At 40.4% G+C, this 22,979-nt stretch overlaps 1 protein-coding gene and 1 long non-coding RNA gene across 4 annotated transcripts in view; one reads left to right on the forward strand and one right to left on the reverse strand.

Annotated features, from left to right (window-relative positions):
- The window catches only part of Adam23 (ADAM metallopeptidase domain 23), a 146,701-nt gene that overhangs the window by 5,903 nt on the left and 117,819 nt on the right, over positions 1-22,979 (reverse strand). The window contains exons 22-25 of one of the 3 annotated variants that reach the window (XM_034497553.2): positions 22,564-22,683; positions 19,490-19,658; positions 16,706-16,817; positions 5,033-5,123 (exon numbers count right to left, since the gene is read on the reverse strand). In XM_034497553.2, the coding sequence (XP_034353444.1) occupies positions 5,033-5,123; positions 16,706-16,817; positions 19,490-19,658; positions 22,564-22,683 (492 nt within the window). Of the gene's footprint in view, positions 1-5,032; positions 5,124-9,100; positions 9,192-16,705; positions 16,818-19,489; positions 19,659-22,563; positions 22,684-22,979 lie in introns of all 3 variants that reach the window. The other 2 variants (XM_034497555.2, XM_034497554.2) reach the window with 2 other exon arrangements.
- Positions 5,057-7,533, forward strand: LOC143441813 (uncharacterized). Its single transcript, XR_013109506.1, has 3 exons — positions 5,057-5,191; positions 6,120-6,240; positions 7,401-7,533. It is a non-coding gene; the product is annotated as an uncharacterized LOC143441813 (long non-coding RNA).

Raw genomic sequence — 22,979 nt, forward strand, 5'->3', positions numbered from 1 at the left:
GAAAGCTAAGCTTTTGCCTATAATGCATGTATTATATACATACACATCCATACATCTAGGTAACAATAGCTACCATGGACCTTCTAACAAGGATGTACAGTCACCTAATATTATCACCCTTTAAAAAATTATGTGTATGAATGTTTTGCCTGCAAGTATGTAAGTACACTCATGCATGCCTAATGTCATGGGACTTTAGGGGAGACCAACAGATCCCCTGGAACTAGAGTTTTAGACAGGTGCAAGCCACCATGTGGGTGCTGGAAATGAATCCCAGTCCTTGGAAGGGTATACCAAGTGCTCTTAACTGCAGAACCATCTCTAGTCACCTATTATCTCTCATCTTAGTCCCCATGCCCATCACCAACACACACACACACACATACACACACACACACACACACACACACACACACACACACACATGCGCACACACACACCCCCCAAACCCCTAGGCCACTTAGATTGAGCTTATGTCCTTCGGAGTTTGAGTCAAGGAAACACATGTGTCTTCCTGGTCAGCCTGGCATCATGGTGATGTATGGAGGAGAAAGTGCCTAGCCCTAGAGTCTTGGACAGTAAGGTAATGTGGCTCCTTATTCTGCACTGAAATACAACACAGAAATTAGAAGGGAAAAACAACTTGATTATTATTCTCACACAGAAACTAGTTAAAATTGATTCCACTACATCCCAACTTTAAGAAAATCAAAAATACTTTTCCTTCCCCACCAAGATTCAGTTATTTTTCTAGCCAGAGCCCTTCAACTGTCATTTTAGAGGAGTACCAACTGTAACAGTCTTTTCTTTAGAGAAGAAATGGAACAGAATGGAACCTAGGCTAACCAAAAATGGCTAAGGGAGGTTGCTCGTGCAAATGACATTTCAGTAGGAGAATCACCTGCGACAATCCAGGCTCATCAGAGAACATTTTATCAAGAACTGCCCTGAGAGGTTACTATAGCCTTTGCTGGAGGGGGTGGAAACACACTTTGCCACTGGAATCCATGAAGACCAGATGGGATAGTGGGGCATGATTTAGGATTCCAATGATCATCACCTTGTAATATGGTGGAAGAACCCACACTCACCCTGGCATTGACGCTGTGGTAAGGACTCTCAGAAAACTGCCTCATTGGCACCTTTATGTCATTTTCTTGCCACCATCACTGCAATCGCTTGTGATGTTGATAAATACTGTGTGCACATGTGTTCACATCTAAATTCTTGTATTCAAATTTAGGAGCTTGTACTGGCTAGTGTTTCTGTCAAGTTGACATCAGAAAGGAGGGAGCCTTGATTGAGAAAAATGCCTCCATATGATGAAGTTGTAGGGAAGCCTATAGACAATCTTAATGAAGGTTTGATAGAGGAAGGCCCAGTCCATTGTGGGACCTCCTGGGCTGGTGGTTCTGGGTTCTATAAGAAAGCAAGCTGAGCAAGTCATAAGGAGCAAGCCAGTAAGCAGCATCCTTCCATGGGCTCTGTGTCAGCTCCTGCCTCCAGGTTCCTTCCCTGCTTGAGTTCCTGTCCTGGCTTCCTTCAGTGATGGACTATGATAGAGAAGTGTAAGCCAAATAAACCCTTTCTTCCTCAAGTTGCTTTTTGGTCATATGTCTCATCACAGCAACAGTAACCCTAACTAAGACAGGTGTGTTGCATAAACAGTTTCTTGAAAGTAATAATAGCAACCCTGTTTTTAATGCATATGAAGATTTTTTTCATCCCTTTTTTTCCTAACCTTTAGGGAAGATGCTACTAAAATAATCATCTATTTCATTTGTTCCGATGTCCAGTAAAAACAGTAACTCTGGTAGTTTAATTGAGTATCAGTATTATTCAGCCTGAACGAGGAGCCTCCATGAGTCAACCGTGCACAACAGAGGTTAGTGGTCCCCTCATCACAGCTCACAACGTCCTTCTACAGGTGAAGAGGAAAAGCATGTGGCAAAAAAGAAAACACCTGTACAGATGCAGGAAGATGGGGGAGTAGATTGGTGTGCCCCAGCCTAACTTCATGTTCCATGAGACACCTTAGAATTAAGCACAAGATTCTCAACACCTGGAAACGAACACATTCACTCAGTCATCCCTTTGGGCCTCAGACTTTGAGAACATGGAGTATGGCTTTAACTAATGTTACTAGATTTTATATTATTCAATATAACAGAATACATGAACGCAATGGCGAGAATCCCACTGAAGAGTACTTTTTTTTTTTTTTCCTTTTTGGGAATTCTACAACTTTGCATATGGAAGTCTTGTGTACATTAACCAAATGCTTCAGGCTCAGCTATTTGACTAAAAAGAAGCAACCTTAATTAATGTTATTTTTAGACCACAATAATTTTCATACATTAGCATAACCTTACTATGTGAAAAGTGCATCCACTCACACATACCCACGCGTTCTCCCAAAGAAATATCTTTTAGCACCTAATTCAGAAAATGAGTGCTCTCGGGAAAGTCGGTTGACAGCATAGCTGGGTTTCTCAATTCAATTTGTATATCTATGTAGGTCAAGGCCAGTCAGGACCCTCTTGCTCATCTAAACTACTTAGCATATCACAACTAAAGGACTGTAACACTAGAAAAAGGTCCCCCTCCCCCCATCAGTTGTACCTGTTCCTGTTTCTTTCATCTCAAGTTTCTAGCTCTCAAAGGCTGCAGGCAGCTTTGCTCATTCCACTTCTGGGAATAGTGCCCCAGTGACAGCAAGGATTCCTAATAGTGCTGTCTAAAACAGTCTTTTTTACAACTCTCTCCAATGTCTGCTTCTAAGAGAAACTGGTCTTATTTACACTGAACTCAGTGAAGCTCTGAAGGACTTCCAATTCAGTACATCCAAATTACCTCTAATCGTCTTTAAAACTGCCCAAGTGGTGGGGAAACAAGTATGTCTCCCTGAGCACAGACAGTCCTCCATTTTGGAGGTAAGAATAACAGTTCACAGCTTGATACAAACCACCAGCTACTATTAAGATCTAAAAGTAAACAGTGTGACAATGTATGTGTAGCATGGAGTACAACAGTGTCTCTAAATTCCAACTCCAGAAGTCACACAAAGGAGAAGTTAATCATTTGAGAAACATTCTGGGCCTGTCATCCTCAAGGCATGAAAATATTTACTGCATGGTATCGTGAAGTATTGTGCCTTTCTGCATTTTTATCAAAAAGGAAATATTACAGCGACAGGAAATAAGAAGGGACTTTTACTGAGCTCATCCAGAAGGGTTCCTATGTCACAGTCACCACGCACAGTCGGCGGAGCTGGGTTTGAACTTCTGTGTCCACCCCTCACCTCATGCCCTGCTCTCCTGACGACTGGACATCTCTCAGATGTGAATCATCTGCCCAGAGCCTAATCCACTTATCGACACAGTGATAATGGCTTCTCCCCCAAAACATGCAGTTCAAGCTGAGAGCTAGCCAGGCTGCTGTTTCGAGGTCCTGCTACAGAACGATGTGCTCTCACAGAGAACAAAGAAATGGTACATCTGCCATCACATGGCATTGCATGACAATGATGCACAGGAGACAGTTTCTTGGGCCTTTGAGATGAACGTTTCTTAATGCTAAGGAGTTGCGTACGCGCCATGGAGTGAGCCAGATTTCTTTTTCTGGAAGCACATTAACTTTTTAAAAAGGAAGCATTATAAAGTACAGACTTTCTATAATATATGATGACTTTTTCACAGTAGTGGGACACTAAGAAAAGTTTTCCTCTGGATTGGGAAAAACCCAAACAAAAACATACGGCTTCTGGGCTGGTCCCTTATGTGCTCCAGGCTGGACAACACCTCATTCAAATGAGGAGAAATCCAAGTACCAGGTGCCTATTCAGTTTGTGTGTTTCTGCAAGAATGTGGATGCCAAAATTACTATTTCACTAAACAAGTCCAACTTTACAGACATCTGTATAGAAAACATGCACCCTTCAATACACATTTCCACTTAGAAGCTTTTCAAATGCTACGGGCTTACGCATTAAATCCTAACACCATAACAAATTAGCAGAAAATGTTGATTTATTTAGATTATATCTTGGTATTTTTTCTTTCATAATCAGCTTTTAATAATAACATTTTAACTGGCTTTAATGAAGGCCACTACATGGTTTGTTTAAAACAAAGCTTCCTCCGTTCAGTGACTAGATGAAAACAAAGTGGGGGGTTTTAGTTTGACTGCAGGCTTCATTTTCCACTTAAATTCATCCCAATCAATCTGGGTGAAACTTAATTTATGAAAGAGATGACGTGGCAGAAGGGTGCTTATCTGCAAATATTAAAAACCAAGTAACCAGGGCCCAAAATGCTTGAAAGTGATTCTCTAATGAATCAAAGGTACAAAATATCCAAACTAGATAAATTGGGTTTAAAAACTTTAAACACAGTAGGGTTTATCTGCAACTATCTAGTATGGTCTACTTTAGCAATCTTGAGTATCAATATGCAATCCAAAATAAAAGTCATCATGAAAGCATAGCAGGCCAGTCAGTTATGTTAATGTTACATTAAATGCCACGAAGCCATTGCTTTCAATTTAAATATTTTTAAGTAAATAAATAAAGGTTTTCAAAACACAAAGTTACATGTAAGAAACAACAGTTATCTGGTGACTGAGGTTACAGAAAACCCCAATGGACTACAAACCAGTGTTTAGCAGAAACAATTATGAATTCAAGTGTATTTATTTGCAACATGTTTCCTTGGTCACCTAAGTGCACATGAGAGCACCCCAGGAGGCTTGCTCCCACAGGGCAAAATGTCTTTACCTTCTAGAATGGCTTGGGCTTCAAATTAAAGTGAATTCCTTCCATAGCTTGTACTTTCCTGCTTGCCTGAAGATGACATTTGAAGCTCCGTGTCCTATGTTTCTAACCCACTTCTGATTAAAAAGCGCGTATTTTTTGTTGTTGTTGTGGTTGTATTATCAACACCAAAGTCTCGTAGCAGGAACTCAAAACCAGGTTATGTAAGCAGAAAAGAGAGGTGCCCGAGCCACAGAGAAGAAGACATGCGGCGTTGCTTACTTAAATCCCCAGCCTGTGCCCCCAAGGACAATAGCTGCTACCAGGATGGCACCAGCGATGGAGCCTATTATGAGATTGGTGGCGCTAGGACCTGTGACAGAGGATCATGGGAAGAAAGTCATGTGAGCCAACTACTTTCATCACCACAACGAAAGGCAGGTAAGCAGCTTAAGGAAGCAAAACCCTGCTGTGCAAGGTCCCTGATGCTTTCTTGTTTTAGCTTAATCCCAGGTCAGATACTTCCATCTGATTGGTTGAATTATTTGTCTTTAAGTCTGCCCTTTCTTTCCCATGGATCTTAAACTCAGTTAGGTTAATCTTCCTCCAAACTTCAAACAAACCAACCCTGCTTGCTTTCATATGTTTTGTCTCTTTCTCCTCTCCACCCATATCATAAATCAAACAGGTTTGTGCAAATAAAGAACAGGGCTCCATTAGCCCTGGCCCCATCTGCTGCTGAATACATAAGATAAAGGAGTCCATGACAGTGTTCCTCCATCTGACACACCACACTCTCAATGCTGTTTGCTTTGCACTGGGGGACAGTGAGGATTCAGTCAGTCGGAAGAGGTCGACCAGTAAAGACCTGGCTTTGAAACTTTTTTTTTCTCAGATATTTCTTCAGTGTTAACTCCCCAAAATGAACTTGCAGATATAGAAGACCTTAAATTTATATGAGCAATTTACAGGAAATGGGGAATATAGGATTCTTTGCATTCCACTTGAGAAATATATTTTTTAAAATTCTCATTTCTCATAGAGAGACATTTGAGACTTGGCAATATATTTAAAAAGTGGAGAAGATATCAGAAACGATAATGTGAATTGAAGTGGCCATCATTGTTAAGAGTTGTAAGGGATTACAGTAACTCCAGTCTTCGCCTTCATTCGGCCTTCAAAATCAAGACAGTTATACATAGTTAAAACTAAAGGGGAAATTTCACATCCTCCAGGGTTTACTATGCATATGCATAGCAATGCCTCCTAATAACCAAATACCTTCAAGTACCAACTACATATACTTGCCTATAAGTGACAAAGTAATCAATTTTGCTGGTTTTCCTAAAACCCTCTTTTTTTTTTATAGACATTCATTCTTTGCTGAACAGAATAATCTCTTTTCTCCTCACATGAGTGGATACCATGTCTTACATCTCCACAGCTGAGTAGGGGATGGTTTTGCTTAGAAGCCACATAGCACTTAAAGTGTAAGTGACTGGATAGAAGGTGGTAGAGTTCCAGGATGGGGGTCTTATCTGGTTCCTGGGTTTTGACATGCTCTTAAGTCACAGAGGGTCTATAAAGCATTAATCTTAGTGGCCTTTGGGATACATCAAGGACAATAAATAATAGCGGTGAGAATGATAAATGCTTTTTAGAGACTCTCACTTCTGAACATTGGACACATCCTCTCATTGAATCCTCCTCACAAAGGAACATGTGAGGTGGGAACTTGGACCATCTTGCTCAAGAGATAAAGGGCCAGGCAGTTCTAAAGTTAATAAGTAACAGAAACAAGATCCAACCATGAACTTGGCTGACTTCAAGACTTGTGTTATAAGTCAAGGGTCAGAACACTGGAGCCCACAGGCCACATCTGGCCTCACTATTTGGGCAAAGACATTTTCACTGTAGCAGAGCCATGACTTTTTGCATATATAGTGACTATGGTTGCTGTTGACAGCACTGTTGAGAAATCGTGATGGATAACCCACAGCTTGGAAGACAAAGCTATTTACACCCCACCCTTTATAGGAAGTGAATGACTGCATTTACACCCCACCCGCCCTTTATAGGAAGTTTGTAAATGACTGCTCTGATGAAACTTCATTCTACTCCATGTATTTTTGTCCTCATCTCTCCACAATGAAATTTGGAGAAAGCATTCAAAAATTATGTTCATAGTATCGTGTATGCACCCACACTTTCAGAAGAGGTTAGGATCAGATTCAATACAGAATCCATGAAAAGTGATCCCTCGTGTTCAATAAACTATATATTAGAATTTACAACTTTAATCTGTCCATGGAAACCTTACATTGGTTTCATGAACATCACACTGTCAGTGAAACCAGGACGCATTAAAACTATGTTGTACTATATTGTTCTATTTTCTAAAAACTCATTACATATCAATTACAAATAAATGAAACTTGAAGAAAGTTAATAAACATAGAGAAAATGTTCATGAAACAAGAGCAGCAAGTCTTATTTTAGTTTAAAAAAAAAAAAAACCATACACTTAGACACTTACCTGTCACAAGCATAGATAGTAACAAACCAGCCACACTGGAAAGGATGGATGAGAACAAAAGTAACAGGACTGCTTACAATAAAAAAACCTTTTTTTGATCTTGTCCATCTGTAGGACTGGACAGATGCCCAAATTTCATGGCTTCGGCTATATCTGAAGGCACTGAAACTGTGGCCACTAAGTAAAAGACATATTTGAGATGATCTTTAAAAAACTGCCTTTCCTCTGAGAAGAATTCCATATGAACGTATGTCAAGAATTTGGCCCTGGGATAGAAACATCTGACCAACAGTCACAAGGTGCAACTTGCAGGACCAAGTTCTTATAGTCAAACATTTTAGCATTGTTACATGCTTCATCTTCTCATAGGTAAGGAGAAACACAGGCCCTTTTCCAGGGTTCCTCCTTCTGATCTAAAATGCTTCACAGTAACTAAGGGATCATGAGTTAAGAGTATAATAAGGATAGCCTGGGTATGAAGGCTCATATCATAATCCCAGCATTTAGAAATCTGGGGCAGGGGGATTGCTGCAAGATCAAGGTCAGCCTAGGCTACCCAGTTAAGTACTAGATGAGCATAAGCCATAAAGTGAGACCCTGTCTCCAAAACTTTTTTAAAAAGATACAAGGCTGGCCAGGCCTTGCAGCTACAGTAGAATGGCGTCATGTGTAACATACACGCCTGCTCCCTTCCTACTGCTATCTTGGTACCCAAGTTGCCTGACTCAGGTATGTAAAGAGAGCAGATGTGTCCCTAACACATCTGGAAACTGAGAGCTGTGCCAACAGTGTACCTGTTCATTCTTTGAGCTAAGCCAAGGATAGCTGGTGTCTCCCTGAGACGCTGATACTTTTGGGAAGTGGGGGGACTGCTATGAAGTGTTACCAGAACCCACTAAACAGAAAACACAGGGTGTGAAAGGTGACTTCTCCCATGTGTGAGTAAATGTTCTCTAGGTGCTGAAGAAAAAAAGGCTTCCTGATAAACTAGTCTGGCTTAACAATCTCACGGTGAGGACCAAGTGCAGAGTGAGGTAACCAGAGCATCTGGAGAGCTTCGTTTCTGGGAATCTAATGGGCAAGTAACCACAACACACTGGTTCAGACACTGGATATTTTAAAGACAAGACCACCAGATGAAATGCAGCTGTTTGCTAAGGTTGTACAGGTTTGGACTTAATATATTTTCATTTTTAATGTTCCTTGCTCCTATGTGTACGAATACTTCAAAGCTGAACCCTGAAACAACTTTCTAACAACCAAAAAAGGTGGGGAGAGAAAGTGTCTTCCTTGATGTCATCCTCAAACAGATGGAGCTGAAGCCTACCGTGTCGGTCTAAGTTCATAGAAAAGCATTAACTGGCTATCATTCTCACTGCCTTTAAACAGTGTGAGAGTTGTTGGTGTTCCTAATTGTATATATGGAGTTCTTTGAGTAGTGAAGTAAGATCATTAAAATGCTTCTATGGAACAGACAAAAGCATTTTGCCAATTAATAGTAAAAAAATAAATAAATAAATAAGGTTTATTTGCACTTTGAAAGTCTTGCAAGCAGGAGAGCAAAGGGAGTCTTGGGCTCTTGCCTTAAGAAGCACCCGACACTGTTCTATGCCCCACATTGTTCCAGACAGGAGAAGGTTCTATGGTGCACAAGAAACAGGTCAAGTCACAAGACACAATACATCCAAATCACATCACAGACTATACCAGCATGGGACACAAACGACAGGACAAACATGGAAGGGGTCAGAGACCAGGCCAGAGTCACCTCACACACCACAGAGAGACACGCAGACACTCAGGAGAATGCTTACTCTATGCCCCACCCTGTTCCTCCAAAAATCACCCCCAGGGCCAGAACGGTGCCAGCCACGGCCCCTATGAGCCTGCTTGTGGCCAAGTTCACTGTGTGGAGGAAAACGGAGATTTGTTTTTAAAACAGAGAAAAAGCACACACTGGTTTCACTATCATACAAAACAATCTCTCCAGGAAATGCTTTGAAAGCTAAGTATGAATATCTTCGCTCAGAAGTTTGAAACTGAGACGGGCATACATCAAAGAATATACAAAAAATAATTCTTATCTTCAAACTCTACATGCTCAACTTTAAAACATAATGTCTTATAAATACTTTTAGGCTCATAAGTAATCCGTCCTGAATTATAGGTCCTAGCAGCATGAGGTGAATCTTTCATTGCACTAAAGCAAATTTATATTTTAATTATAAACTAACCATTGATGCATGCTTTATAAATTTTTCAAACTGCAAAATGTGCTTAACATCATTTAAATGGAGAACATACCACTCAATTTTGTGAAAATTCATAAACACCCAATAAAGTAGCTTTAAAACTCTGTGTCATTTACATGAGAAGTTATTGAAAAGTATATTTTGAATAACTGCAAGGTTTGAACTTCTGTCATAGGAAGTGAGCATTTAGTTCTTGGACTACAGACTCTAGTGTATAACTGTGAGTGTGCTGAGAGAAAGAGAGGGTCTCTGAAGACTGCAGAGGCTGCCGCAGACTGCCAAGCACTCATTAGTGCAGAGCAGAAACGCTCTACAGCCGTACACCATCACTTCTGTGCAAAGCTTTCCAATGTTGGGAAGCAGACCTGAAGCAGGTAGTGATCCCCAACATGTTCTCCACATGGGTTACACAGTCAGGAATTAAAACAGGAGGGAATGCTATTTAGGGTCAGGCATTTCTGTAAGGGTAAAAGGGAACCGGCTCAGACACTGTATCTCTTGTTTCTGCATAAATTGAAGATACGGAATGCAACTGACCTTCCCGATGAGAACAGTTTCACTTCAACAGGACTGTATTCTATGTGTTCTATGACTGATTGTATTTGTGAACACAGGGGAACAGGGCGGAGAACTGAGACTCATGGTCACAGTTGTTTAGTGCTTCCTATTGCATCCATGGACTGTTTAGTAGGATATCGTGCCCAAAGGGAGAGAATATTGGGTCTCTAAGCTTGCTCAGCAATTTTTCAATTACTTCAGTTTATCACAAGGTAAATAATATAAGCAAGAGTCTAAGGGCTATTAACTAAAAACAACCAGAGATAGCCCTTTAAAATAATAATATAAAAAAAAGATGGAGACACAACATTAAACAGAGGAAGTCTAGTGATGCACAGGAGGGAGACAGTTAGGTGGTGGCCCATGGCATGAAGCCCACATTTTCATTCAAAATGACTCAAACCACATTTCAGATTTCCAAACTGTGGAGACAAAGACTAAGAAGGAAAGGCATTCCAAACATAAAACTTGACTAGCTTTTTGAAATAAAATCGCTGCTTTCAGAATGCTAAAATAACAAGTATGTTAGTTCATAATTTTTCGGGAGAAAGGAGCTTAATTTTCAAGTACCGGCTCTCAAAGCTGAAACACACCCGTCAATCCTACCTTCCCTTCAACTCTCACACAAGGTAGGTCTGATAAATTATAGGAAAACGTTTCCTTCTTCTCCCGTATAATGTGATGTTAACTTAATATTTGTTAATTTAAAAAATTATAACTACCACACGAAAGATGGATAACAATTTTGCAAACTCTCCTGTGTTTGTTGTGTAATCCCTCACTGTGAAAGCAGGAGGACTAGGTGGCCCACTGTGCATGTATTAGAAACCTGATCAGGGAAGAGGAAAAAAAATATCCTGCAGATGCTTCAAGCACGTATTCCAGGCAGGCAGATGATGAGGCTTAATCAACACTGAGAAAGAATAATTATCTTCAGATTCTTAACAGAGAAGTGCTCTTAACATAAAGCAAATGAGATGGGGTGGAAAATGGCTTTCTCAGAACTCATCCCATCACGGGGTCAGCTGCAGCACAAGTAAAGATCCATCAGGTCCCTTGCTACGATCCCGAACAAAGTTTTTAATCTCTTTAAATTCTGACTTGGCCTGTTTCCAAATCTGTTTGGCAGGAACTGACTGAGTGACCCTCAGGTGGGCATCGTTTTGCAGGGGACATATTTGTGAACACAGTCGTGATGAAAATTTTGAAAAAAAAAAAAATGTTTCTTGGGCCTTTGGAAGGAAGTTCGTGTTGTAGCTTTACTTTCACCGTCGTTGATTTATTATGGTATTGACTTTGTTCATTAATTCTCTCATTCATATTCATTCCTTATCTGCAAACGCCTCTCTTACTCCTAGGCTCTACGCTGTATGCACGACGACATATATTAATTTTCTCTTATAACCCAGATCATGGCACTCCCCCGGCTCACAGCTGATAAACACAATCCTAGCTTTGGAAGCTTGACACTGTCCCTCTCGGTCTGACACATTTGCCCTTCTTTACACCCTGCCCATAGATCACGGTCATTGCCTCAGTATCTGTGTGCGTGTGTGAGTGTGTGCGTGTGTGCGTGCGTGTGTGTGTGTGTGTGTGTGTGTGTATTTATTATTTTCAGTCTTGTTTCCTGATCTCTAGGTTTACTGGTCCAAAAAAAAAAAAAAAACCAACAACAACAAAACAAAAAACATTCCTGTACAGGTAAGTTACACATTTAAAGAATGGTGCTCTTTTTGAAAGTAAGTGTTCCTTTCTTAGTTTCCAAATCAGGAGGAGGCAGTGTTGTGCCTATGTGAAAGGAATGGACCAGCTCTGAATGCCTGGATCCCTTGGCATTTCAAAGGCAGTAAGCAGCAAAGCCATCTCTGGTGGCCTCTAGGCCACAGTTCTTCCTGCAGGGATTTGCTTTACTAAACTGAAGGTTAAATAAACACAAAATAAATTCCTTTATTTAACAGCATAATACTGATGTTATAAAAATATCTTGTCCAAAATTTCAGTGTGCTAGATATAAATTCATATGTCCTTCCCCTTTCCATGTAATAAAAACAGTTCAATTTTAGTTTACTGGGAGATGCTGTCTTTCATTTACAAATCCAGGGAGCTCTTAGGCTGGTGGCTGGAAGAGCAACCCACTGGGAGCCAAAGCAGTTTAACTAATTCACCTACACTATTTCAGCTGAATATAATAGAAAACACTTGTAATACCAGCAGCTGGGAGGCTAGGGCAGGAGGAATGTGGGTTTGAGACCAGCCAGAAATACATAGAAAAATCCTGTCTAAAAAAAAAAAAAAGAGAGAGAGAAAAAAAGAAAGAAAGAGAGACAAAAGACAAATACTGTAAGTCATACTATTAATAAAAATACAAAGGCTTTACTTTTTTATATAAATAAATAAATGGGTACTAAAATATTGTAAAATATGGTAGATCTTTAATCTTTGGTGAGTCTGTGGTTAATTAAATAAGTGCCTGGCATAATTATACATAATACTTCATACTCACATATAAGAATAATTTAGTGATCAGCATATAAAATCACGGCTTTGTTACACCAAAGTCCCCTAAAGACTATATGCAAAGACTACAATAAAAATATCTGGTGTATTATAAACATTTAAAGTCTCTATTTTCAAAGCTCTAAACTCTAATGATATACTTCATTTCTTCAGCATTGCTGGTAAATAATTGATCCTCTAATGGGCTTAATCACTGCCCAGCTACCGACATTGCTTCTCTTTCTTATGCACAAAGAACTAGCAGAAGGACTTAGCATTCTGCTTTAAACATTGCAGCAGCACAAAAGATACTGGGGTTAAGCTCATGTGATCACATTTTATTTAATTAGGTGTTAACACTGGTAATTTGTTTTTCCGTTTGTAAAGCAGCGGATCTGGACAAATTGCCTTCAAGGTCCTTTCTATCTATAATTTGATGACTATGGTCTCATTAAAGGGTCTGGTCCAACCTTCCTAGGCATACTATCCCTGCCCACACAAGTCAGTGTCTTGTCATTTCTCTTGTTACAGTGATGGCATGATAGCCACCAAATAAGAAAACTCCATCACAGTCCACTATATGCATTGAGCAAAGTGGATACAAATTAATAAAAATAAATGGCAGGCTGTGTGTGTCTGTGTGTGTGTTCGTGTGTACATGCAAATATGGGTGTGTGAGCACAAGTTTAAGCGTGCAGAGACCCAAGGTATGCATCAGGCACCTCTCTCGGTCACTTCCCACCTTACTTTTTGAGGCAGGGGCTCTCACTGAACCTGGAGTTCACCATAGGTGCTCTGAACCAGAGCTCAGGTGTTCATGCAAGCGCTTTCCCCACAGAGCCATCTCCTTGGCCCCTGGAAATTCTTTTAAACAGAAATGGAGGATATTCTATCCTTGCATAATAAAAGACAATAATTCCTTACAGTGATCTCAACAGAAAGGACCTGAGAGAAGAGAAGCTCAAAAGGTGTCACATACATAATTAATGGCAACATAGGAATGGATGGTGTGTGATACTAAATAGTTTTTTGAAAATCCTTCTCCGGGGGCTGGAAATACAGTTCAACCATGAACTTGCCAAGCATGCATAAGGTCCTGAGTTCTACTGAGAGCCAAAAGGGTCAGGCAAAAGAAAAGAGAGAAAAAAAGAGAGGCAGAAAGAAGGAAAGCATGGAAGGAAGGAGGGAAGGAGGGAGGGAGTCCTCATCCACAGGGTTTGCACATTAAAGATCTTTTTTCTCAACTGCCTATGGTTTGGGGTCTCGCAGGACTAACCTAACTGCTGTACTGTGGGTCTGCCATAGACAAGTTTAGTAAGTTGATGACTACACAGTATTCATGTTAAGTTTCTACCCACATCTATATGTTTATCTGGGAATTAATTTTCAAAATATCCAAAATAATAGGTCCATTTATGATACTTTCAACTCAACAGAAAGGGATCTGTAGACTCTGCCTTTACCAATATGGTCTCACCCCGAAGGGGTGTAGCTGAGTACCATCTATCTTTTATGCCAAGTACATGATTAAAAGGCCGATATTTTCATGCTCACTTTGGCAGCACATATACTAAAATTGAACCTATACAGAGAAGATTAGCATGGCTTCTGTGTGGAGGTTTGTGGGGGTGTGGGGGCATCCTCTTAGAGATGGAGGAGATGGAATGAGGAACTGTCAGAGGTTAGACCAGGAGGAGGATAACAACTGGACTGTAAAAATAAATATTAAAGATAATAAAAAATAAGATACTAAAAAAAGGGGGAGTTGGTAGAGACATCAGCATGAAATAAAAAATAAGTGGTATTATAACATCAAAAAAGAGGCGATATTTTCATTACATTTCTTAGATTTTTCTGCCATTCCAGGGGAATACAATTAAACAAAGATAGGTAGTTTTTGGATTTGTTGTTTTGTTTTAGGGATAGTCTCACTAGCTAGTGTCGTCTAGAACTCTTATGCAGCCCATGCTGGCCTTAAATTTAAGATTATCCAGCTTGAGCCTCCCAAGTGTTGAAATGTAGGTGCTGGAAACTGAACCCAGGTCCTCTACAAGAACAACCAGTGCTCCTAACCACTGAGCCATCTCTCCAGCCCCAAAACAGAGCTATTGTTAAATTGTACCAAAAATTTTTTTTATTTAACCGGACATTTGTTTACAAAATAGCTAGTTTTCATTTATGTAAAAAAAAACATTTTTGCTTAATCAGAATTACTAGAAACTCACACTGATTTTGGTCATTATCTAACCAACTTGCACCTATGACTTCCTGCCTTTAGCAAAAGCAGAAAGAAGAAAACACGTGACCAGAAGGCCTGCAGCCTGAGGTGCACACTATTGCCTCTGAGCTGTGGAGCTATGGGGTAATTTTTACTGTCTTTTCCAGCCCTTTGTATTTCCTTATGATTATTGTTTTATAATGACCATGTATGATTTGCATTACCATAAAAGGGGGGGCTATTTTCTTAACTATAATGAAGATTGCCACCTCATAAAATGAGAGCAAGTCAAACAAAAAACAGCCATAAGCTCTCTCCTCTAGAGTGTAGCTGTTTGCTTCATGGTTCTGAGTTTGACATTTCTTGGTGAATGAGCAGGTGAAGAAATGACAAATAGAAACAGCTAATGAAACCACATCCCACCTAACAAGCAGGAGAATGTAAATAAACTCAGTCGGTGTACAAGCATGCCTGTGTGTCACGGAAGCAAACAGCACCGGGTTATCTTTGAAAACCATGGGTGTGCTGGGCAGACGGTTTAAAGAGCCTCGCTTCTCTTGTCAGGGCCTGAATCTCCAAATCTAACTTCTGAAGGTGGATCCAAGAATGTTTTGTTCTAGTTTTAAAGTAACAAAAGCCTGAATGTAGAAGTGCAGTGGATTCCTTTTTAGAAACAGAGGGAAAACAGAAATAGACTGTGAGGGTGTGATAATTATTCTTATAGAATTTTAATATCCCGGGCATATTAAGCAAAGGAATGAAGTATGTTTTAACATGCTCACTGTGAAGAAACAGCTCACATGCATCCAAACGGCTACGTCTCTTTAGGAACTGTAGTCTAAGGAGCTTAAGCTGCTCTGAGGTTCGTGTACTCCCATAAAGAACACACTAAGTTCAGAGTTTAAATCTTTCATCCAAAGCAAGGTTGATCAACCCGCTAGTCATGTATGTTTAAAAAAAGTCATGGCTGTTAACTGATAGGATACTATTAGCAGCACCATAAAAAAAGAAGAAGAAGAAGAATCTGCGGTACAACGCCATGGTCAGATGTCAGAATTGGTACTAGCGATAGTTTGTTTTCCGGGAACTCGAGACTCAGATGCTACATAAAACCTATTGTAACTGACAGCTTTCATGATCTTTGGGAATGAACTGAGTGGGTGAGAGAGGGGAGAATAATGAGAAAATGACTGTCATATTCATTTTTACATAGGCAATGCTGTAAAATGATGCAATAGAAACTGAGCGTGCTCCCAGTTTGGCCTCTGGTTGCCTTGGTAACGGGCATGTCACCTGACCTCGGGGCCTGAGCATTCTCATTTTCAATATCGCACAGTGACTATGAACTGCCACAGACTCATTATGCTAAATTCTAATCTCTCTCTTCTCTTAGCGGCTGCTTAGAACAAAGCTTCAGACCTTTTACATTTCCTTTGAAAAATTAAAGCTATCTGAAGAACTGATTCTTTTACCAAATCAAAAGAATTTGTTAGAACGGGGCATAAAAGACTACAACTTTCCTCTGGAGAGAATGTGATATGGAGGAGTGATAAAAGTCTCTCGTCGGCCCCAAAGACTGTACCTATTTGAAAATGGAACAGCTTAGATGAATTATAAAATAATTGGCTTTTGGGAAAGTGGGGGAAAAGTATAAGTTTTAAAGGGCAGAGAAGAAACTGGATTAAAGAAAGCCAGTATATTTACTTTTCTTAATTCAGTTCCAAGCTAAGAGGTAATTTAAATATGCTTTTGAAACTATGATGCACACAGGATTGTGCATCTTCATGGCTAAAGGGTACACTCCTGTGTGTCTCCTTCCAAAGCCGTGGAGGTGTATCACTGCTGCAGTGGGAGAGAAAAAATGAGTAGTGATCTAAAACCGGAATCATACAAACCCTTAGGTCCTTCATCCTTTGGGGGATTGGGGTTCCGAACTGGATCCCGGATGCTGCAGTCTGTGCCTGCCCAAGTGAAATCACAGATGCAGGTGGCTTCATTGCTACACACCTGCAAAGGAGAAAGAAGAGAGACACAGTAATGTGGACCACTGAGGATAGGCGTAATCTAAGCACTGGGTGCACGAAGGCTATTAAAACATTCCCGTGGCTTTAAGGACTAGGCTCGTGGGTCAAATTACTGTATATTTCTAGTAATTATGGAAAATTATGATTAAGATGAAGAAAACTTTTTAAAATTGTATTATTCACAGTATTAGAGATATTTAGATATATAAATTTCACATAAAGTACATTTACTTCCCCTGAAGCAACTATTTCTAGAAACAGTTATAGAAAATAGACATGTCTAATACAGTAAGTTATCAGACATGGGGCTCAAAAAAAAAAAACAATCGCAGAGAATAGAGGGAGCAAGCTCCAGGGGCAATCCTCAAGATAAAAGACCAAGAAACACAATCACTAACATGCTGTGTGATCTCGCCGTGCCCAACACATCTGGTGGCACTCTGCCTGCCCGGTAAGCTCGCCTCACCCTCCCACCATCTACGGCGGCATTCTTTCCCAGCAAGCAGGCTGACACCCTCTACCAAGCAGCAAATGGCATGGACTTGCAATTTACATGAATCAAATAAAACACTCCGCAAACTAAAAAGAAAGGTGCCGAGACCCTTTTACCATTAGAAATGATAAAACCAAATGCCAATGCTTTTAAATCCGAGAAACTGTGATATATGGTTATGATTAATAAGACTGAACTTTGCTTTTTAAAAAGTGGTGAAAAATGAGATGGGACAAGGGAAAACAGCAAGGAGCTTTTATGTCTCTTATTTCCAGAGTGGCGACTAAAATGCTTAAAAAGTCTGCCTGGTGATTTTATTTTGGATAGAAACTGTACTGAACACTCATTACGTGCCGAGTTCCTCTGCTGAGCTTCTCATCCGCTCCACACACCATCAGCTAAGGGCTGAGAGAGGGTAAGTGCCCACCCAGAGTCACTAAGACATAAAAGAAGCATAACCAGGATGTAAATCCAAAACTCTTTCTAATCCCTGAATCCATGTTCTTAAGTCACTAGATAGAAAGGCAGACTTCAGTGTCGTCGTCTTGGGATTAATAAATACCTAAAGGGTACTCCTCTGGGGAGGGGGGGTGTATCTGAGTGTGTTTCCCAAGGATCAGCTGTAGGAGAAAGGCCCCCCCTGAGTGTGGGCCCCAGAGCAACCCCATTGAATGGGGTCCTAGACTGAATGAAAAACGGAGAAGATAGCTAAGCACCTGTGGTCCCTGCCTTTGCTTTGGGTTCTGACAAATATGAGAAATAAGTTCCCGGTTACCACACCACCCCCATCATGCTGGACTGTGTCCCTTGAACCATGAGCCAAGCCACCTCCTCGTCTCTGGAGTTACTTATGTTAGATATTTTGTGACATCAACAAGCAGAGTGACCAGCACACCAGGCTACCTGGCCTCCCTGTGAACTTGTACTTCCACCAAGCTTCACCAGGAGAGAAGCTTCCTGGTCCTGTCCACTTTGCTCTCCTCTGTGTCACCCACCTACCTCTCTGTGTTGAGTTCCTTCTACTTTGATTCCAGCATCTCCCTTTTTTATTATCACTGTTTCTTTGTGTCTATTTTCCTAATCTCTGAAGTCTGTATAAATTTGAAATGCATTCATTTTGCTAAGTCCAATCTAAATTACCATTATAATTTTTTTTTTTAATTATTGCTGTTAAACTTGGATTTTCCAGGAAAGGCAACATTCTCAAATACTTTGGTCACAGAATTAAAGCTACATACAGTTTTGAATATAGACAGCATCTTTGCATGGGGGGGGGGGGGAGACTGAGTCCATGTACATCTTTAGAAGTATGCATGTCATCTGTGATCCACTCTCCTGTGGAGATCCACTAAGTGTGATCTGAGATGAAGCTCAATCACTAATATGACTTATGTTGTTTTGTGCTATTTTTTTTTTAAAGTACTGACACAGAGTCTACAGTCCCTTAGGAACCATATCAATTTTCTTCCAACTGTTAAGATGTCATGAGGGCTAATTTCACATGCCATGTTAACTGGGCTGTGGGGTGCCCACTGGAACATCATTTCTAGATGTGTCTCTGAAAGTATTTCCAATGAGAGCAACACCCGAATGAGTAAACTCCAGAGAGCTGACTGAGATCACACCACGGCCTGAGCAGAGCCTGAGGTTTCCCCCTTTCAGTATTCGAGCTGAGAAACTTCATCTCATCCTCTCCACTCCCAGAACATCAGCTCTGCTGATTTTCATGTCTGCAGAATACCCATGAATCATGCTTGCACAGCGAGCAGTGGACAGCACAGCTTCCATAATCATGTGAGCCCATTATTCATAATAAATCCTCTTAGACAGATAGACACATAAAAGGATGGATGGACAGACAGAAGATTAATCTTATTCTTCTACAGACTATTGATTAACATAGATGTCGAGTTGTATCTGGAGAAGGTAATCAGTACACATAACCAATAATGATATGAGAACTAAACAAAATAAGTCAAATTAACTTAAAAATGATTATTTTAGCCGATGAAGGCACTAAGAATATGATGATAATCAGGGTACAGAAACTGGCTACAGTCTCAGTAAGAAATGGCTGTGTCTGACTACCAGTTCTAATTATCACTGTGAACTCAGGGTCCCAGACAATGAAGAGTCAAACTGTAACATTGACATCTACTTACCCCATGGCCTGAGCAGACTTTACCCTTGGAGTCAAGTGGGCAACTGCTCATATTTAGGGCTTGAATCTGTAGGCACTTCCGATCTAAGCACATCATGGAGGGGCCACACGGAGTCCCATCTTCTACATAACCCACGTCTGTATCATCGTCTAAAACTACGTGAGCACCACTGAAAGCAGAAAGGGATCTGTTGTATTAAATATTTAATTGGGGTCAGGGTCTACCCCACCTTTAATCATTCAGTTCCCAGATAAAAGCCACAATCCTTTATGTTTAGGAAAAGCCTTTAAAGCCTCAGACCTGGGCAGGCATCTACCCTCTAAGCGATTCACGTTTACTTCCCTGTCAGTAACCCTGAGTTACAATTTGCTGTGATCTATATTGGCTGCTCTTATCTCCAACTGGCCAGCCTTCGTGGCCATGTTTTCATGACTCATCTACCCAATGCCATCTCCTCTCTCCACCTTCCTCCTTATCTCCCAGGGTCTCCTGTCTCGGACCCCAAGCCCAGGAACTGAAACTCCACCTACTGTCTTCTGCCCCAATGCCGGCCATAGACATCTTTATTCGCCAATCAGGGCTAACTTTGGGGGCAAGGTAAGAATCTCTTCATCCATGGGGGCAACTATGGCCAGTACTTACCATTACAATACATAGCAAAAGACCACACCTCACAGTGATTCACATAAACATAAGCACCACACTGTTCGACAACACAGTACCAGCCCGAGCAAGGCTTTCAATTAATGAAACAGAGAGACTGTTAAAGGCAGCCAGGGTTTATTCAAGACTTTTCCTCCCCTCCTATCTATCTTTAATAAAAGTGCGAGGAAGAAACTGCCTTTTGTTCTCATTCACAGGCCACATCATCAAGAACAATGATTATCAACAGGAAACATTCTAATTCTTTGAGTGTTCTCAATATTAAGGATAGGTGAAAGGTGTTGTGTAGACAGAGAGGAAAGTGTGTCGTTGATTCTCCAAGGCCTGGTGGGGAAAAGATGGTATTGGAGGACAATAACGCTGAGCAAAAGTAGCAAAGCAAGGTATATGAAAATTATTATTATTACCTCAAAGAATTAAGTTATCACAATTTAAAAGAGAAAGCCAGGTCTTCTTTACTGATACCTACTTCTTATGTTTCGAAGTTAGGGGTAATTAGAATTTGGATGCTAATTGGAAATTAGATATAATTATTAACAGAGAATCTTGCTGAATGTTTTACCAACATGGCACCTTGTAATATAGCCTTATAATTCAGCAAGGCTATTAAAGACAGGTGCGATTATACACTCTGGAAGAGCGCTTGTATATGGAACACTACAGATGTTTCCCAGTGAGGGGCTTATTCTCTAAGGCCTAGTTAAAATTACCTTTAGAGCCATTTAACAAGATGGAAAAGTAGCAGTTATCTGACCAAGACATCATGAAATTGTGCAAAATTACTCTTGGGTAATTTTAAACAATTATTCACTCCCATAAAAAGGTGGTTTGAAATTCTGGGATAGTGAAAATAAAGGGCCAGTGGTGTGTCAGTTCTGTGGTAGGATCCCAAAGGTGTTTTAACAGCAGTGCTTCTGAGCAAGAGGAGGCCACCAAAGAACCATGGTTACTCTGAAGGCAATGGTAATTATTTGTGACATAACACGGCTTCCTGGCTGAAAACACAAGCCTCTTGTGTATGTGCTATGTGCTGTGCTCACAGACAAATGGGTATGAAAAAAGGGGGTTTTGTGCTAACATCAATAAAAATATTTAATACCAGTTTTCTGTATGTTAGGTCTTCCTCTAAACCAGACACATGCAGCATAAGATACTGCTTAAATGGAATGTTTTATGAAAAATGAAACACGGTATTCAAATAGTGATATACCGCGATGTTCAAAATGTTTAGCCAAGGGTAAAATGCGTACAGGTTGGGTATCCCTAATCCAAAACACTGAACTCTGAAATGTTCCAAAGTCTGAAACTTTATGAGTACTTATAGGATGCTAAGAGTGGAGACATCCACTTAAAACACAGTCACAGTTAAAATGCAGGCACACTAAAAGTACTGGGTAAAAAAAAATCACTGCTCAGAAAAAGAAACATAAATGGCCAATAAATACAGGCAAGCTCAAAATGACCTAAGCAACTGCAGTTCAAAACACAATTAGATGTCATTTCAATTCACTTAAAGCAGTTGTCACTTAAAAAATAATTACAAATGCAGGCTAGAGTCAGGAGAAAAGAGACCCTTAATATACTCTGAGTGGGAACATAAATTAGTACAGTCTCCAGGAGAACAGTGTGGGGGTTTCTTTTAAATACCAGATAGTACTACTATATATTTTCTATGGCATTATCACAATAGCCAGGATACAAAATCAATCTAGCCAGCCATGAATGGAAATAGGTGATATGGTGTAAACAGAACAGTATTAGCCACAAAGAAGAATGAAGCCTGTCATTTCCAGAATAGATCTAAAATAAGTTCCACACAGAAAGGTAAGCACAACACACCCTCTCATACATGTATCAACTTTAAAAAGTTGGCTTCGTGGGAGAAGAGAGAGGAGTAGAGATTGAGACTGTGTGGCAGGGTCTGGAAAGATGGTTGGGTGTAATTAACAGGTTCTGTATGTTTGTGTGGAGGTATTTCAATTAATATACATGGTTCCTATGTCCTCTGTCAATAAAACAGATGCACAAATGATTAAATTCCTTTCAGCCCGTGTGTATAAGGTATAAATGAAAAACCCATGCTTAGTTTGGGGTCTCATTCTCATGCTACCTCACTGTGCACTTACAAACATTTTTAAAGCTGAACACTTCTAACCTTGAGCTTTGGACTATGGGTTATAACTTGGAGCATAACTCTACTCCTAAGATTGCGATTTGGAAAAAGGTCTTAACTACTGATAACCACTATGATTTTAGGCAACTGAAATTTGCAAATCAATTTTTAAAGTGGTTCCTCACGTGGAAGAAAAAAGACGGAACTACAAAATCTTTGATCTTCAACGTTTTTGAACATGTCTTGTTTGAAACCTGCGAGCATCATTCTTCCCTGGGTCCCCTGACTTCTGTGTTACCTGCACTCAATAACTCGGCCTTGATGGTAGAAGGAGGTCGGGATGATCTCTCCTTGAAGTTGACCGATACGTGGAGCTCGGGTAAGATTGGTGCAAAGCAGGAATCCACAGAACACATCACTGCAAGGGTTTGAGAAGGCAGAAGACAAGAAGAATCCAGCTCAAAACACCACTACACATACATTCGTTTTTTACATGTTACAGTTCTGGGAACTAAACACAGAACCTTGCAGACACCAGGCAAGCAATCTATAACAGAGCCTTATTTCCAGCCCTCAGATCTTTAATAGTCTCTTCATTACAGAATAAAAGCACTCAGACACTGTCTTAGCCATGCTAGCCCCACTTCCTTGCCTAAAGGACGACAGCTTCACTCATGGCAGTCAAGTGTGCACTGTTGAAAGAATGACCAGCGA

Source organism: Arvicanthis niloticus, chromosome 3, assembly GCF_011762505.2.
Source record: "Arvicanthis niloticus isolate mArvNil1 chromosome 3, mArvNil1.pat.X, whole genome shotgun sequence".
Classification (NCBI taxonomy): domain Eukaryota; kingdom Metazoa; phylum Chordata; class Mammalia; order Rodentia; family Muridae; genus Arvicanthis; species Arvicanthis niloticus.